Source organism: Amblyraja radiata, chromosome 7 (assembly GCF_010909765.2).
Source record: "Amblyraja radiata isolate CabotCenter1 chromosome 7, sAmbRad1.1.pri, whole genome shotgun sequence".
NCBI classification, from domain to species: Eukaryota; Metazoa; Chordata; class Chondrichthyes; order Rajiformes; family Rajidae; genus Amblyraja; species Amblyraja radiata.
Window position 1 is genome coordinate 43,158,305 of NC_045962.1, and position 16,527 is coordinate 43,174,831.

The 16,527-nt window shown below is 44.9% G+C and overlaps 1 protein-coding gene across 1 annotated transcript in view; it reads right to left on the minus strand.

Moving 5' to 3' along the window:
• Window positions 1-301: 301 nt before the first annotated feature.
• Window positions 302-16,527, minus strand: part of mreg (melanoregulin) — a 28,386-nt gene continuing 12,160 nt past the window's right edge. Inside the window, exons 2-5 of the mRNA XM_033024333.1 lie at window positions 9,676-9,832; window positions 4,504-4,594; window positions 2,210-2,370; window positions 302-836 (exon numbers count right to left, since the gene is read on the minus strand). Coding sequence (XP_032880224.1) covers window positions 759-836; window positions 2,210-2,370; window positions 4,504-4,594; window positions 9,676-9,832 — 487 coding nt within the window. The 3' untranslated portion in view covers window positions 302-758. The remainder of the gene's footprint in view (window positions 837-2,209; window positions 2,371-4,503; window positions 4,595-9,675; window positions 9,833-16,527) is intronic.

The window sequence follows — 16,527 nt, forward strand, 5'->3', positions numbered from 1 at the left end:
CTGTGTGGAGTTTGTACGTTCTCCCTGCGATTGCATGGGTTTCCTTTAGAGATCCAGGTTTCCTCCTACGTCCCAAAGACCTGCGTGTAGGGAATAGATGCGTAAGTGGGATAACATAGGACTAGTGTGATCGGATGATGGTTAGTCAGTGAGGAATCGGTGGACAGAAGGTCTGTTTCCATGCTTTTTATCTTTCAATCAATCAATCAATATACTGTATGTCCCTCATGATTTTATACATCTCCTGCCAGAGGCAATGGTAGAGGCAAATATACTTAGAATGGTTAAAATAAATTGGACAGGTACATGGGGAGAAAAGAGGGATCTAGGCCAAATAAAGGCAAATGAGTCTCGCTCAAATAGGCTGCATAGTCAGCATGGATAAGTTGGGGCAAAGACCCTGTTTTTGTGCTGAATTACTCTATATCCTCAACCTCCATCTGATTTTCATGTGTATTACATGAGGGGGCAGGAGGGGACATCAGTGAGAACCGTGTGATCATGACGGTAACACTATTACACAAAGGTCGAGAGAAAGCCCTGTCGCTAGCTGGTGGCTGGTTCCTCAAACGTGAGGAAGATTCTCACATTACAATCTTTGGGTAGCTAAAGCTGTCACACTAGTCTGGTTAGGGCCTGGGCTGGAAGCAGTTAGTGGCAACATGATGAGCTGTGGTACTTGAACAGAGTGGCCACATTCCTAGAATGTTGGGCGGCTGAGTTCCATATGCAGGATCCAGCATTCCTGGTACGGTCGTCTATTCATCGTTTCTGGGATATTTCTGGCTTGCCTTCCAAAGGAAATCCTCGGCAGCATCGAGTACAAGCAACCGGTCCTATGGATAGCAATTCAGTTAATTAAAATACAGGTATCATTGGGTTATAAAGAGTTGGCATTCATCATAGAGTGCAGAGGTATATGAGGACACGTGAGTCACGGTGGTGAAATTACATTACATGCAAATACTACAAAATCCATTTCCTTTCTGTTGCAATGTTGGAACTACAGTAGTCAATTTTCACACAGGAAGGTCCAAGAAAGTGTAATAAAGTATTTGAATATTTTCACTGTATATATATTAGCCAGGAACACAGAAAATGGCAGAGCTTCCTTGCTATTCTACAAAGTAACACCTGTGCCTGTGCTAGGTCATTGTATCATCCGTAGGGATGAACACACAGGGCCGGCTTGCTTTTTACCTTCTCAAAAACTAGCTTGGCCAGTTCCAGTAAGGCCCAGTTTTAACACGCTGGTGATCTAAAAAGGATTGCCAGAAGAAGAGATGGCAGAGAATTCAGTGGTGATTGAAAAAATTGCTTTGCGAGCCTAAAGTGAGAGAACTGGGAATTGAGAGTTGTGGATGGGTCTTTCAAAGAATCAGTACAGGCAGTTTAGTGCTTGTGTTGAATGCTTTTATTAAGGGCATAAACTGATTTGTGCCACAGACATTAAATCAACACAAATAGACAAATTGATACCAGAATATTAATGAAGCAGAACTAGCTTGAGTGACTTTGCTTGGCATTTGAATTTGTAATTTAATGAAAGTGCATGTACACTCTCACCACAACCTGGTATCGCTTTCAACCGCAGTCTCTTGCCTTCATTGAGAACAATTACCTTCCTCCGTGATTTTACTGGGCTCTTTCATCTCCATGTGCTGCTATTATTTTAGGCTACTTCAAATTCACCTTGGATGCACCTCCCATCACCCAAATCTTGCCACTCCCTAAACTGTCCTTCATTTGCCTGATGCCCGCATTTCTCACCTGCCTCAGGGAAGATAGTTGGATATCTGCCTTTATTTAAAAATCACTATATGAATGCAAGCTCTTGTTCATCAATAAAAAGTAAACAGAGAGCACATATTCAATATAGCACACAGTAAAATATAACCATATTGACAAGCGCACCAAGGCTTAACTGATGTCCCATGTGAAGGAATCATTGCATTTAATCTTTCTGTTTGAAAGGTAATTCATGTTCATAAACTCATGTGATCGGAGCAGATTAGGCCATTCTTTGTATTTTCCATCTCGACCTCGTTTTCCTATCACTGAGTGGCATTTCTGAATAAGGTAGAAAATGGGGATGGCATTTGGCTTTTATTTGGCACAGTATTTAATGTGAGAAATATCCTGTTGCACATTTTAAAGCAAAATTTTGAGGACTTCTTCGGTTCCCTTTTTTATAATGAGAAGCACTCACCAGTACAAAGAGGTATCTCTCTGGCACCTGGCATTCATTCAGGAAGATGCTGGTCTCCTTGGTCAGTCGCTGTAGCATCTGCTGAGCTGGGTTCGGGTTCTGGGAATGGATTATGCTTGATTTTGTCACTGCCAGCAAGGTGCTGGCTTCATTCTGAAAACCTTAAGAAAGAATTAATGAAAATGAAGGCCAAGAGTAAATCACTCTGCCCTTCCACTCTGTTCTGCCACTCAGTTAAATCTGGCAGTTGTCTAACAAAGCACTTTAACATTCTCATTATTTCAATATCATTTGTACCTTTTTACTCAACAAGTATCTATCAATATGTTATTATATATTTAATTTACGAGACTGAATAAGGTAGTTGATGGGGAGGTAGGAAGACTTATTGAGGATAGATAGGGAAGTGGATGGGGTAGGAAAAGTGTGTGTGTGTGTGTGTGTGTGTGTGTGTGTGTGTGTGTGTGTGTGTGTGTGTGTGTGTGTGTGTGTGTCTACCTTCGAAGGGATCTAAGGAGGCGTTGCTTCAAATAAGCTGAATATCATCAAAGACCCACATCATGCTCACATTTCCAATGGTTAATAATAGGACTGCTGCTCTTCTTGATACCAGCAGATGATTTGGCAACCATTTCAAAATCTATAGATGAGTTTAAACTCCAATGTACTCTGAATAGTGAGGAGGATAATGATCGACTTAAGACGATGTAGACAGAATAGTGGGATAGTGATTGTACACAAAATATTAATTTATATTAGGAGAACGAAGAGGCTACAAAATATAGCATATAGGGTATAGGAACATAGAGACCAGGGTGTATATATGCACAAAACTCCACTCAAATTCCTCTCAACTTTGGCTAAAGCAAAACCCCTTCTTCCTTCTCTTGTTATTATCTATTCCCCAGTTCGATCAATATCATTCGCCTCAAATGCATGGATATCTCTGCATTTATTGCCTATAGTTAAATGCTCCTGACAGCTAATGGTCAACCATATTAATGTCTGAAGTCACATGTGGGTTAGACTGGATAAAGTTGGCAGATTTCCTTCCTGAAGAACATAGGTGAACTACATAACTCCAGAAAAGCTCATCATACATTAACCCAATCATCCCTGAGATAATTTTCGTAAACCTCCTCTGGACCATCTCCAATGCCAGCACATCCCCCCTCAGATATGGAGGCCAAAGCTGCTCACATCATTCCAAATGTGATCTGAACAATACCTTATAAATCCTCAGCATAACATACCTGTTTTTACATTGCAGTTCTCTCGAAATAGATGCTAACATTGCATTTGCCTTCCTTACGGACGATTCAACTTGCAAATTAATGCTGTACCAGCTCTCCACAGTCCCTTTGCACCTCCGATTTCCAAATCATCTCCCCATTTAGAAATAGTCTATGCCTTTATTCCTATTAGGGTCAGGTCATATCTGATGACCTTGATTGAGATTTTTGAGGAAGTGATGAAGGTGATCGATGAAGGTAGGGCGGTGGTTTTTGTCTACATGGATATTAGTAAGACATTTGATAAAGTCCTTCACAATACGATGATCTAGAAGATTAAGATGTATGGGGTCCATGATGATTTAAGCCATTCAGATTTGGCTTACTTATAGGACTCAGAGGATTTTAGTGGAAGGATCTTACTATATTCTACCTGTGACCAGTGCAGTTCTGCAGTGGTTGGATCTCTGTTATTTGTGATTTATATAAATGTCTTGGACATAAATGTAGATGGCTTGTTTAATAACTTTGCAGACAAAACGGGGTGGAAAATTGCAACCTTCACGTGGTCCGCCCTGTTTCGACGAATGCAATCAACCTGGCGTGCACAATCAAATAAGATCAAATAGAACAAGTTGTCCAACAACTTTAGGCTGTACACGCCATATGCAAGAAGAAAAAGAAGCAGACAAAACCAGAATTGATAGAGTTGAAGAGAGTGAGGAAAGTTGTCAAACTATACAGTGGGATATAGATTAGCTCCAGAAATCGGTGGAGAAATATTAGGTGGAATTTAATCTGAGCAAGTGTTGCAAGGTATTACATTTTGGGAGGTCGAATGTAAGGGGTAAGTATACAGTTAATCCCTTAACACCACTGGTGTACAAAGGGATCTTGGGGCGACATCCGTAGCTCCCTGAAAGCGGCAACACAAGCATAGAATGGAAAAGAAGGTTGCCTTTGTTGGGGCAGTGAATGAAGATTGGACATTTGTAGTTTTGCTGATGACCTCTTGTAATTTGCTGCAATCCCTCTCCATCTATGCTCGGCAACGTGCCATACCTAACTCTTCCAAGATCCGTTTCCAGCGGTTCTCCTGTCGTCTTCGAGTCTGTCGCAGAGTGTGTATGTCGTAGTTAAGTTTCTGCCATTCCTGTTCAAGAGACAAAGGACAATGTCTAAGCCAGTGATTCACCTCCAACATAGAGAATACAGGGAATAATATCAAGAGTGAACGTGATACAACGTATTACTATGCAAAAGTTGGATAACAAAAATAAGTGTGAATGGGTGATCAGTGGTAGGCATGGACTCGGTGGATCGAAGGGTCTGTTTCTATACTGTATCTTTCAATCAATCAATCAATCAACTGTAGACTAGGTGACCATTTCACCAAATAGTTCCATTCGGTCCACCAAGGCCTGCTGGATCTCTCGGTTGCTCACCATTTTAAGTCTCCTTCCCATTTCCATACTGACTTTCTGTCCTGGGTCTCCTTCATTGCCAGAGTGAGGCCACATACTTGTTGAAGGTACATAATGACCTACTGCTCACCGTTGACTCTGGCGACTGTGCAATCCTGCTCCTTCTTGTCCTCAGCGCAGCATTTGACACTGTCGACCACACCATCCTAATTGACCGTCTCCGGTACGGGGTTGGTATTGATGGCACTGCCCTGAGATGGTTCATCTCTTACCTCAAAGGTAGGAGTTTCTCGACTAACATAGGCAACTCTTTCTCCTCCCCAGCTAATCTCTGCTGTGGGGTTCCACAAGGTTCCATCCTTGGCCCCATTCACTTCTCCCTGTATATGCTCCCCTTAGCCCAAGTCATTGAAAGGCACGGCATTTCCTTCCATTGCTACGCAGACGATACACAACTCTATCTCCCCCTGAAGCCCAAAAACCAATCAAATCTGCTTAACCTTACCCACTGCCTCGAGGATATAAAGTGCTGGATGGCCCAGAACTTCCTCCAACTAAATGAGAGTAAGTCTGAGGTCATCCTTCTCGGCCCCTCGGACTCAATCAAACTGATAGCAGGCAGTCTTGGAAGCCTTACCCCACTACTCAAACCTCACGTCAAAAACCTCGCCGTGATATTTGACTCAGCACTGAAATTTGACAAACAAGTCAATGCCGTGGTAAAAGCTAGCTTCTTTCAGCTTCGGACGATAGCTAAAATAAAACAATTCCTCTACTTTGATTACCTTGAAAAGATCATCCACACATTTATCTCCTCCAGCTTAGATTACTGCAACTCTCTTTACACTGGCATCAGCCAATCTTCCCTGTCCCGCCTGCAACCGGTCCAAAACGCCGCAGCGAGACTCCTGATGGGCACCCGAAAAAGGGACCACTTCACCCCGATCCTGGCCTCTCTCCACTGGCTCCCTGTGCGGTTCCGTATACATTTCAAGACCCTCCTCTATGTCTACAAAGCCCTCAATGGGCTTGCCCCCTCCTACATTAAAAGTCTTCTCACCCACCACTCCACCTCCAGGTCCTTCAGATCGGCCGACTTGGGGCTGCTGAATATCCCGCGGTCTAGGCATAAGCTTAGGGGCGACCGCACCTTTGCGGTTGCAGCTCCTAGACTGTGGAACAGTATCCCCTTTCCCATCAGAACTGCCCCCTCCATCGACTCCTTTAAGTCAAGACTAAAATCTTATCTATACTCCCAAGCCTTTCCTGACGTCCACTGAGCAAGGGCTACATGTATATATGTATGTAGTTTGTTTGTTTATACTATTCTTATAACCAATGTAAAGCACTTTGGCCAACAAGAGTTGTTTTCTTTAAATGTGCTATATAAATAAATGTGACTTGACTTGACTTGACATGACATACAAACTGAAGGAACAGCACCTCATATTCTGCTTACAACCCAATGGCATGACAATCGAATTTGTCCAATTTTAGGCCACTAGCCTACAAACACCCATCATTTCACCTACTTTTCCCCCCTCTGTTCCTGTGCCCCATATGGATATGCATCCATATCTTCCTTTCCCCTTTCTCTTTACACCTATATTCTTTCCTCTGGCTTCAAATTTCTTTCCTGATCTTATCTCACACTTTTTGTCTCCTTTCATCTCTGGCCTTTTAACCAACCATCTCCCCCCCCCCCCCCTCCCCCCCCTCCCCCCCCCCTGTAACTTGCAAGACTGTCTCTCCCACCCCTACCTCTCTTCCAGCTTTCTCCCAACCCCAACACAACCAGTGTTGGGTTCCAACCCACAATGTTGCTTATGCATCTTCTCCAGAGATGCTGCCTGACCCGCTCAGGTACTCCAACACTTTATGCATTTTTCTGTCACCGGGAGAAAACCCACGTAGTCACAGGGAGAACATACAACTTCCGTTCAGAGAGCACCCGTAATCAGGATCGAACTTGTGTCTCAAGCACTGTGAGACAGGAACTCAACTGCTTCACCACCGTGCCGCCCTGTGGGACCTCGCTGTGGGACCTTGCTGTGATTAAATTGGCAAGCTGTATATTTCAAAAGGTGCATCTTTGCTTGTAAATACACTTGGAAGTTGTGCAAGGTGCAAATTGTTTTGCTTTTATTTCTGCAAACCCACTTTGGAGATGGCAAGACAACACACACCACATTGGATTTATAATGTAAAATCACAGATTTGTTATGGATGGTTAGAGTTGTCAAGAAGCTGTATGTGAGCTGTAAGAACATAGAACGAAGAGTGGTGCAGCACAGGAATAGGCCCTTTGATCCAGAGTCAGTATTTGACAATTCCACCAAGCGGAAATGGCTTATGGGCCTGTCCCACTTAGGCGACTATTTAGGCGACTACAGGAGACTATGCGGTCGCCACATGGTCGTCACATGTTGTGGTTGCTGGGGAGTCACCTTCATGGTCATGAGTAGTTCCCGCATTCTCGGAACTAGTCGCGGCTTCATTCTGGTCGCTTAGTGGCGACCAGAATTTTGACACCATGGAGAGTAGCGAGAATTCTCGTGCCATAGCTGCAGTGGTAGTGGGTCGCCAAGAGGTCGTAGGTTCTCGTAGGTTGTTGCCGGTGCTGACCGGCGAATTTCATTGGCTCATTGGAAAAATAAAACGTAAACAGTAGTTTTCAGAACCAAGGATAACCCACCGGTAATGTTAATGTCCGCTGAGCTTCACAGCCGTGTATCTCTGGCTTCATAAAAGTTGTCTCCACTCCTTCTACCCACCCCGTCGCCTAAGTGGGACAGGCCCATTACTGTCTACTTTGCCTGTGCTTTCCATAATTTTCTATCTTGTGTCAATTTGCCCCTCCAACACTTCAGAGCAAACTCCAAATGTTGCAATTTCTGGGCTTGTAATATCCATGTAGAATGTTGAAATTAGTTTGTTTGTCTGGAGGCAATCATCTAGTCCCTCATTACTTCTATTGAATCTGTGACCATTTTTCAGTATCTTCGGGGGAGCTACTGAGGTAGAGCTGTACTGAATGCCAGCAAGTAATTGTTCATGCAAAATGCAGTGAAAATGTATTCGATGGGAAATAATCACTGACGTCAGCCTATAAAGTAGAAACACCCTGTAACAGAGTGAAATGGTTTGGTCAACAATAGATCGCTGGTGCAGGGCATTGATGGGTGGAGTTCTTTCATGTTCATTCTACATGATTTCTCCAACAAGGAAAACTAAGAGTTCCTAATGGGAAGAATTTATTCTGTCTAGTTTTGCCTATCGTTCATAAGTTCATAAGTGATAGGAGCAGGATTAGGTCATTTGTCTCATCATGTCTACGCCATTCAATCATGGCTGATTTATCTTTCCCTCTCAACCCCATTTTCTTTCCCTTTTCTCGCCACTGACAAGAAATAATTCAATCATCTGATTGCTGGCCACTTTCAACTCCCTGAAAATCAGAACCCTTCAAGCCTCCCCCCCCTTCTTAAGACCAATGGCTTTGAACAAGTTGTTTTTCCTACCCCATTGCTGGTATCCGGATATCTTGCTGCTCTTACCCAGGGGCTCAATCTCCACTTCAGAGACGAGCACATAAATACATTGCAATAGTAATGGAGTGTTGCTCTCTCTGACATTCAGATGAAAACCTCAGCCAAAGTCCAGCACATTCTCAGGTGGGTATGAAAATTATTTTAAGAATAAGGAGTAAGCCATTTAGAACGGAGACAAGGAAACACTTTTTCTCACAGAGAGTGGTGAGTCTGCGGAATTCTCTGCCTCAGAGGGCGGTGGAGGCAGGTTCTCTGGATGCTTTCAAGAGAGAGCTAGATAGGGCTCTTAAAAATAGCGGAGTCAGGGGATATGGGGAGAAGGCAGGAATGGGGTACTGATTGGGGATGATCAGCCATGATCACATTGAATGGCGGTGCTGGCTCGAAGGGCCGAATGGCCTACTCCTGCACCTATTGTTTATTGTCAATTGTCTATTGTCTAAAACCATTCGGTGGTCCTGTTTCAAAGAACAGCAGCAAAGTTCTACCAAGTATGTTGGACAATATTTCTTACTCTCCCAACTTCACTCAATAAATCATTTTCTGAGTGCGAAGTGGTTGCACAATGGTTATCCATTAGACATTATGGATGTTACTGGAGTGGAAAGATGATATGTAAATGCTCTTCTTTCATTTAACATATGGAGTTTGTTGGTGTCTACTTGTGAAAGAAGGGGAAGAATATTTCATACCTTTACTTTCCCACCTAAGACGGACTAATTTCCCTATAACACTTTGGTTCCGTTTCCAAATTCCCCCAAATTCCCTCTTTTCATGGCTTCTGTGAAATAATTCACCTTCTTCCTGTGATGGTGTAGGAGTTATTCCATCTTCTCTTTTATGTCCTCTCTACCCTCTGCAAAGGGTCCCAACATTAAGATACTTGCAACCTCCAGATTTAAATCACTGCTATCGTTTTTCAGCAAGAATCCTGTCACTTCCACGTACTCCTCATCTCGACTCTTTTCAGTGTCTCTTTATATGTGGTCTTATCACTTTTCTCACACCCAATCACTTTAAAATGTATTCTCTCCTTCTCTTCACCCTATCCCCTGTGTTTCTCTCCTGGATGAGTATCTATTTTTTCCAGGTTGGATTTTATGGTCATTAATCTGATGGGTGAACAGGGCTGCCTGCTTTCATTGTCTTTCCATGGCTCTGAGCCTGAAGCACATTCATCGTTCAAAAAATTAACAATAGATAACTTTGTGCTCATTCCTTCATTTGTTTCTGCTCCCAGGTAACGCAAGCTCACATACCTCTGAACCTTGATCTGCTTCCTCCCGTTTGTGCAGCAGATTCAACAGCTCCCGATCATCATCTGCTTGAGTGTGAGACGAATCACAAGGAGAGCTCCACAAATTCATCTCAAAGTCCCTGGGGCTTTCCAATGCACGGTATGCCATGAATGTTTTGCTGCAACTGTTTTAAAATAAAAAGTAGCTGAGCATCATGTTAGTGCACCCCTAGATCGCAATGCAAATTGTCTCTCTTGCATTGTGTCTTTGAGACATCCAAAAGTATTAGTTTGTATCTATTCCCTTTAACTGAATTGAAAATGATCTAGCTTCTATCTACTTTGCTTATTATGGACTTGTATGATTTAGCCAGTGTCTGTCAGGCTTAGCTTATCGTGCCCTTGAAGTAGAGGGTTGAGGTTTCAAATCCCATTCCATTTATACGAGTAAAAAAAACCTGTTGACACTCCAGTGCAATTCAAAGGACTTCTTATGGTGTTGGCTATAAAATGAATTGTTAAATGAAGGCCCTGCCTGACCTTTAAGGTGGTCTGCCTAAATCCTGTCTGGTCAGTGCAATCTTCCATTTAGTTGGACCTTTCCACACTACCTGTTCTTCGAGGAAACTTCTTCAGGAAAACACCTTTGACTACATCAGCAGTGGTAAGCATAAAATGACTTGCAAACCTTGTGGGTAAACAATGTGATGGATCCTGTGTGATGGTTCCCCGAGCAGACAGTCAGAACAATTGGCGGAATGCCCCATCACCAGAACTCAGCACCACCATGCAACAAGGCCTCCCTTGGCTGGCAGTGAGAAGGATCCTCCCTGTCACATCTTTTCTATACAGTCAGCATCTCGCCCTCAAGTGCATGCTGTCTTCAAGACAGTTGGAATGAGAATGAGACGATCGCCTACCTTTTTGTGCATAATAAATTTGCAAAGATCCGGAAAAGGATGCTAGGTGCCATATCATGATTCCGAACAACTGCGTGATGGAGGACTCGATCTATGGGCTGTTCCCAGGGATACACACGCAGACAGACATCAAGTAGTTCAGGAAGATCATCAAGTCGGCGAAATGTGTTCTTTGGTCTGTCAACTGACACAGCCCAGGCTGCAGGAATGCTTGCTGATGGATGCACTGAAGTTATGTGCAGGCGGTGCAAAAGTCTGTTGGGAAGGACTACACACTACAGACCTTTTTGCCATAGGACATTACTGGGCCCACTGTAAAACCATTTGAAGGTTGTATCGTCAAGGAGGACTTTGTAAACAACGGCAAAATATGGTGACTGTGTATTTGTGGATTGTGCAAAAGAATTTCACTGTGCTGTGCATATAAGATGATAAAGAACTACTGATCCATTGAGTGGCAATGGAGCTTCGGGCACACACAATGCTAACACTACAACCTGTAGAACCATTAACACTATGATTGTGCAGGTTGAACGGCACTGTGGATGTTGAGAAAGCCTTGCACTGCTTTGTATGTGTTGTATATATTTTTTATTAATGAAGTTTATGTTTGGTCTTGCAGTGCAAGGCGATATTCATAAGTGAAACTTGCTGACGGGCTCATTCAAGAGCGCAGGAATTTGTGCATTCAAGAGCGCAGGAGTATGATTCTTAATTTCAGGAACAGCATACACTGTGTGTAAAGCCTAAAGGCATTGAAGGAGTTGGGCCTAAATTATATCCTTACTGTAACTATCAAGCAAATATAGATATAGGGGATGTATGCACTGGAAAATCATCAACAAATTGATTTTGAAAAAAACAAACTACATTTTATTCTGCATTTACAGACCTAATTTAACCTGATTTTAATCGAAAAAAATGTTTCACAATGCTCAGTTTGATGATGGAGTTCACAATTCATGAAATTGTCAAGATAATGTGATGCAGCTGTTTCTGCATAAAATAAATTGAACCATTAAGAATCTGTAACTCCCAGCATTGAAGAAGATATCAGATTGAGTTATTTAAGTCTTATAAATGAGGAATTGTTTTAAACTATGGAGAGTGCATGGGGATACACATACATAAGGAGCGAAGCGGAAAATGTTGTTGGCCAACTTAAATGAATTGTAGATTTGGAATTATAAAATAGGGAGAGTAGAAGGATGGGACCAGGAGAATTTATGGACCAAATGGAGGGGGCCTTTTTATAAAATTAAATGCATTAGTTTTAAAAGTGAAAGTAAGAGCTCCAGTTTCCTCGTACATTCCAAAGTACAGGCTTGTAGGCTAATTATAAATTGTTCCTAGTGTGTGAAGAATAGTGTTTCCGTGTGGTTCCCGGAGGTTGCAGGTGGTTGCCAGAGGTTGCAGGTAGTGGAAGCAGGTAGGGAGACTGACAAAAACATCCGGGAACCGCACGGAAACCTTGGGTGGGGCGCAAAGTCTCCAGAGGTTTCTGCTCAGGTTTCCTAAGTGGGACAGGGGCATTAGTGTACAGGGATCGCTGGTTGGCAGGAACTCGATGGGCCGAAGGACCTGTTTCCACGCTGTGTCTCTAATCAAAATTAAAAAGAGGTATGTCTTTATAAAGACCTATGATTGTAGAACTTGCTTCACTGGGATTGAGTCAGCAACCAATTGGAATCAGGTTTCAGTGATTGAAGGAAAGGAAATTTTGAGGGATGCCAGAAAGGATAAAGTGCATGATTGGAACTATTTACTTTACTTTAAGCTTTTAGACTTTAGAGATACAGTGTGGAAACAGGCCCTTCAGCCCACCGAGTCCATGCTGACCAGCGATCACGTCGTATGCTAACACTATCCTACACAATAGGGACAATTTACCATTTTATTGAAGCCAATTAACCTACTAACCTGTGCGTCTTTGGACTGATTAAAGTGCATTACTGTTAAAAAGAAAGATTTGGATTTACATGGAAACTTTTGCTTTCTTTAGTTTAGTTTAGAAATGCAACACGGAAACAGGCCCTTCGGCCCACCGAGTCCACACCTACCAGCGATCACCCCATATGCTAGCACTATCCTACACACATGGACAATTTACCATTTTTTACCTAAGTCAATTCAACTGCAAACGTGTACGTCTTTGGAGTGTGGGAGGAAACCGGAACACACTGAGAAAACCCACGCGGTCATGGGGAGAACATACAATCTCTACACAGGCAGCACCTGTAGTCAGGATCAACCTGGGTTTCTGGTGCTGCAAGGCAGCAATGCTATCACTGTGCCTCTGTACCATCCTAGACTATAGATGTGTAGACTATAACTAACACCAAATGACCATTCCCATGAGGCATCTCCTATATTCAGCTACAGGTGAATTTTGAGAGAATGGACCCCCTGAATTCTCTATTTTGGATGATAACATAGGTCCTGATTTAGCTTGAATATTTTTGCACATATCAGAATTACCCATCTTTCATGTGATTCATGTTGTCTGCCAGCGATAAGGCGGTAGTGTGTCAAATAAGAAAATCAGTAATCAGTAGCGGAGGCACATGGTGAAGTTGATTCTCTTTTTAACTTTGCCACTGCTAAGAAAGAGTTAGATAGAGCTCTTAAAGATAGCGGAGTCAAGGGATATGTGGAGAAGGCAGCAATGGGGTACTGATTGGGGATGATCAGCCATGATCACAGTGAATGGCGGTGCTGGCTTGAAGGGCCGAATGGCCTATTCCTGCACCTATTGTCTGTTGTCTATTGTAAATTGAACCGTTGATTGTCAAGTATCTGTGAGGAGCTGACATGACAAACTCTTCCCATGTGGCAACCACCCTCCACTGATCCTGCAATCATTAAAAGGGACCTTCTACCTCCAAAAACCTCTGGGAATGTTGCCAATTGATTGGAAGGGGCATTGGTTATGCTGCAGTTAGACTGTTTGAGCGCATGGTTCAGTGGGGAGCTCTGTATTTTAAGGTGTACTTTAACCTTATCAAGCTGTAGCCATTCTAGAAAGATCTGCCTCTAAAGCATCAGCAGGCAGAGGAGGAGAGCAGGACTACCGTAGGATGTAGGAAGAAGAGAAGCCCACAGCAAATTATTTGCGTCCACCATTGCATCAGCTTCATCGAGGGTCAACATCTGCCCCACAGTAGAACTGCCTGGTCAGAAGAGCAGTCTGGCCTCTCAAGCAATGCTTCCATTGACTGGAGAACAATGGTGAGAATTGTAAATCAGTGTCTGTTGATTCCTGCACAGCCTGAAACGTGAGCTTGACTCTTCCAATATCAGGAGACCATCATTTGGCAAAGTAGGAGAAGGCAGAGGAGTAGCAAGGTATGTTGTTATATGAGAGGCAGTCTGGCTAATTTTACTTCGGAGTCACGTGAGTGACTACGTGAAGAACCCGCTCAGCACGCATGCGCGGCATTACGCCAGTAGTGCAACAGCGGCAACAGCGGGAGTCAGGCGCTCCCGCTGCAATTTAAAAGACGGACCGTCAGGTAAGTTGAACTGAGGTCGGCTTTACTTGCGAAAGGAGAGCCGTCTGATTTTTCTTTCAGAATGAGTATACCCAAGAAAAGGCTCTCAAAGAAATCTGTCCCCCGTTCGACTCCACCAGAGGAGCGTTCCATCAGGGGGGGGGCAGCAACAGGCGGTAGGAACGCTTACCGAGCGCTCCGCTATTCCCGACACTGTGCCGAGCCCAGCCCCGCTAGCGCCTGAGCAGCGGGCTGGATGTAAAGCTACCAGGAAAAGCGTCCGGCCGGTGGTTTCCGACACGTCGAACGGGGACATCTCTCCACCCGGGCGGGGGAGAGACAGCCGCCTGAGCCGCTTGGAGCGGCTCCTGGAGCAGGTGCTCCAGCGAGGTGCGCCTCGTGAGGGGCGCTCTCGCAGGGGGAGGTCAGGCACTCCCTCCACAGTGCCTTGTGCACTGTCCATTGCTTCCTCCTTACCCGAGGGTAGCTTTGGTGACCAGGACTGGGCTGGTCAAGAAGAGGGGACGATGGCTGAAGATCTCGGGAGTATGCAAGGGGTGCAGGAACAGGAAGAGCTGCTTGGTGTAGTGGACCGCTACGTGGCAACCCACGTGCAGGAAGACCGTTAGAGGCCAAACTAGCGGCCAGCATCAACCACCTCTCCAACAGGGCCCTACAGGAGCAGGTGGTCAATGATGCTTTAGAAACATATACAGCTCCAGAGAACTGTGAGTCCCTCAAAGTGCCAACTGTAAACAGCCAAATCTGGGGGCACGTTGGGGCAAACATCCGACACCAGGAGCTAAAACTGCAGCCATCACTTCGTTTGCTCGGTCCGTGGACAACACCGAGATGACCACCAATCAACAAGATACTCTCGCGCTGTTGTGCAATACGCAATTTGAGATCAACAACCTGCGTAAAGAAATAATAAAACCTGCCATCAATCCTAAATTTGCGGGGTTGTGCAAAACCCCAGCCACTGAGCCAGACATACTGCTCTTTGGCAATGACCTCTCTAAGCGAATGATGGATATGGAAGAGGCCTCAAAAACTTTCGGTCTCATGAAGGCAGGGCCGGGGATGAGCAAACCTAGAACAATAAACACCAAGCGGCAGTACCCCGTCGCGTCCACCAGTCGACGTCCACCATATGGAGGAGGAGGAGCCATCTTGGTGAACGGCTGCTAGCTAGCAGCCGTCCGTTTTAAATTCGTTTTTTTTATAGTTCTTAGTGAGTCCTGTTTTTTTGTTTGTAGGGGATATGGTCTTTTAATGTGGGGGGGTAGGTGTAACTTTATTTCTAGGTCCCTACCTGGTCGGTGTGGCAGCTTTTTCTCCGGGCTGCCCGTCGACCCGTCCTCGTGGCCTACCAGTGGGCTTGGAGCGCCGTTTCCTGGCGGGGACCGCCCAGCACCTCGGCCTCGGCGGCGGCACAGCATTGGAGCGCTGGAGCGGAACGGAGTGGAGCGGGCGATGCCTTGCCTGGGTCGCCGCGCTGGACCGCCGAGAGCAACATCTCCGGGCTGCGGGTCTGCGGAGAGGCGGCGCCGACTTTATCATCGGGAGCCTGGGAGCTCCAAACCGGCGCGGCCTTGTCGGCTTCGGCAGCCGCGGGCTCCATCCAGGAAGCGGCCGTTCCAGGTGGCCCAGCCGCCGAGAGGACTCTCCCGACGCCGGGGCAAGACCACCCGGTGAGAACGGCCAGGGACATCGGGCCTCCGTAGAGGCAATTGCGGTGGCCTCAATAGGCCTGACTTTGGGGTGAACATGGGGTGGGGACTGGACATTGTGCCTTCCTCCACTGTGGGGGGATGATTTTTTTGTCTAATTGTAGTCCTGTAGGTCTGTGTCCAAGATGGCTGCCGTGAAGAGAGAGTGGACGCTGGCGCGCTTTGGCTGCCGCTGCTCTCTCTTCACACTGTGTTTTTGATTTTCTGTTTTTGGATTGAATTCTGTTTTTAATTTGTGTCTCTGTGATGTCTTTTTTACCTGTTCTATTCCGATTATATGTTTTTATTCTGATTACTATGTAAGGTGTCCTTGAGATGTCTGAAAGGCGCCCATTAAATAAAATTTATTATTATTATTATTATTATATGGGACTGGTGAAAGCTTGGGGTCCGCATTCTATCACCGTAAGTCTTTTTTAGACCAGGGCCCAGAGCGGACCCCATGGAAAATGCGCCACCCCCCAACGTCAACGCCACGTCAGACAACACGCAAGCCTCATTGGACCGGCGGGAACCAGAGGAAATACCCATAACCATGGAGGTAGGTGGGTCTGGTTCCTACCAGCATATAGAAAGAAGGGGCTTAATACTAACAGGGGGGAGATTACACCAGTTTAAAGAAGCATGGGAGTCTATCACGAGTGATCAGTATATACTCAATGGCATTAGTGGATACAAAATACAATTCATAGCAGGTAAATTGCCACCAGTTTAACATTTACCCCAAAGG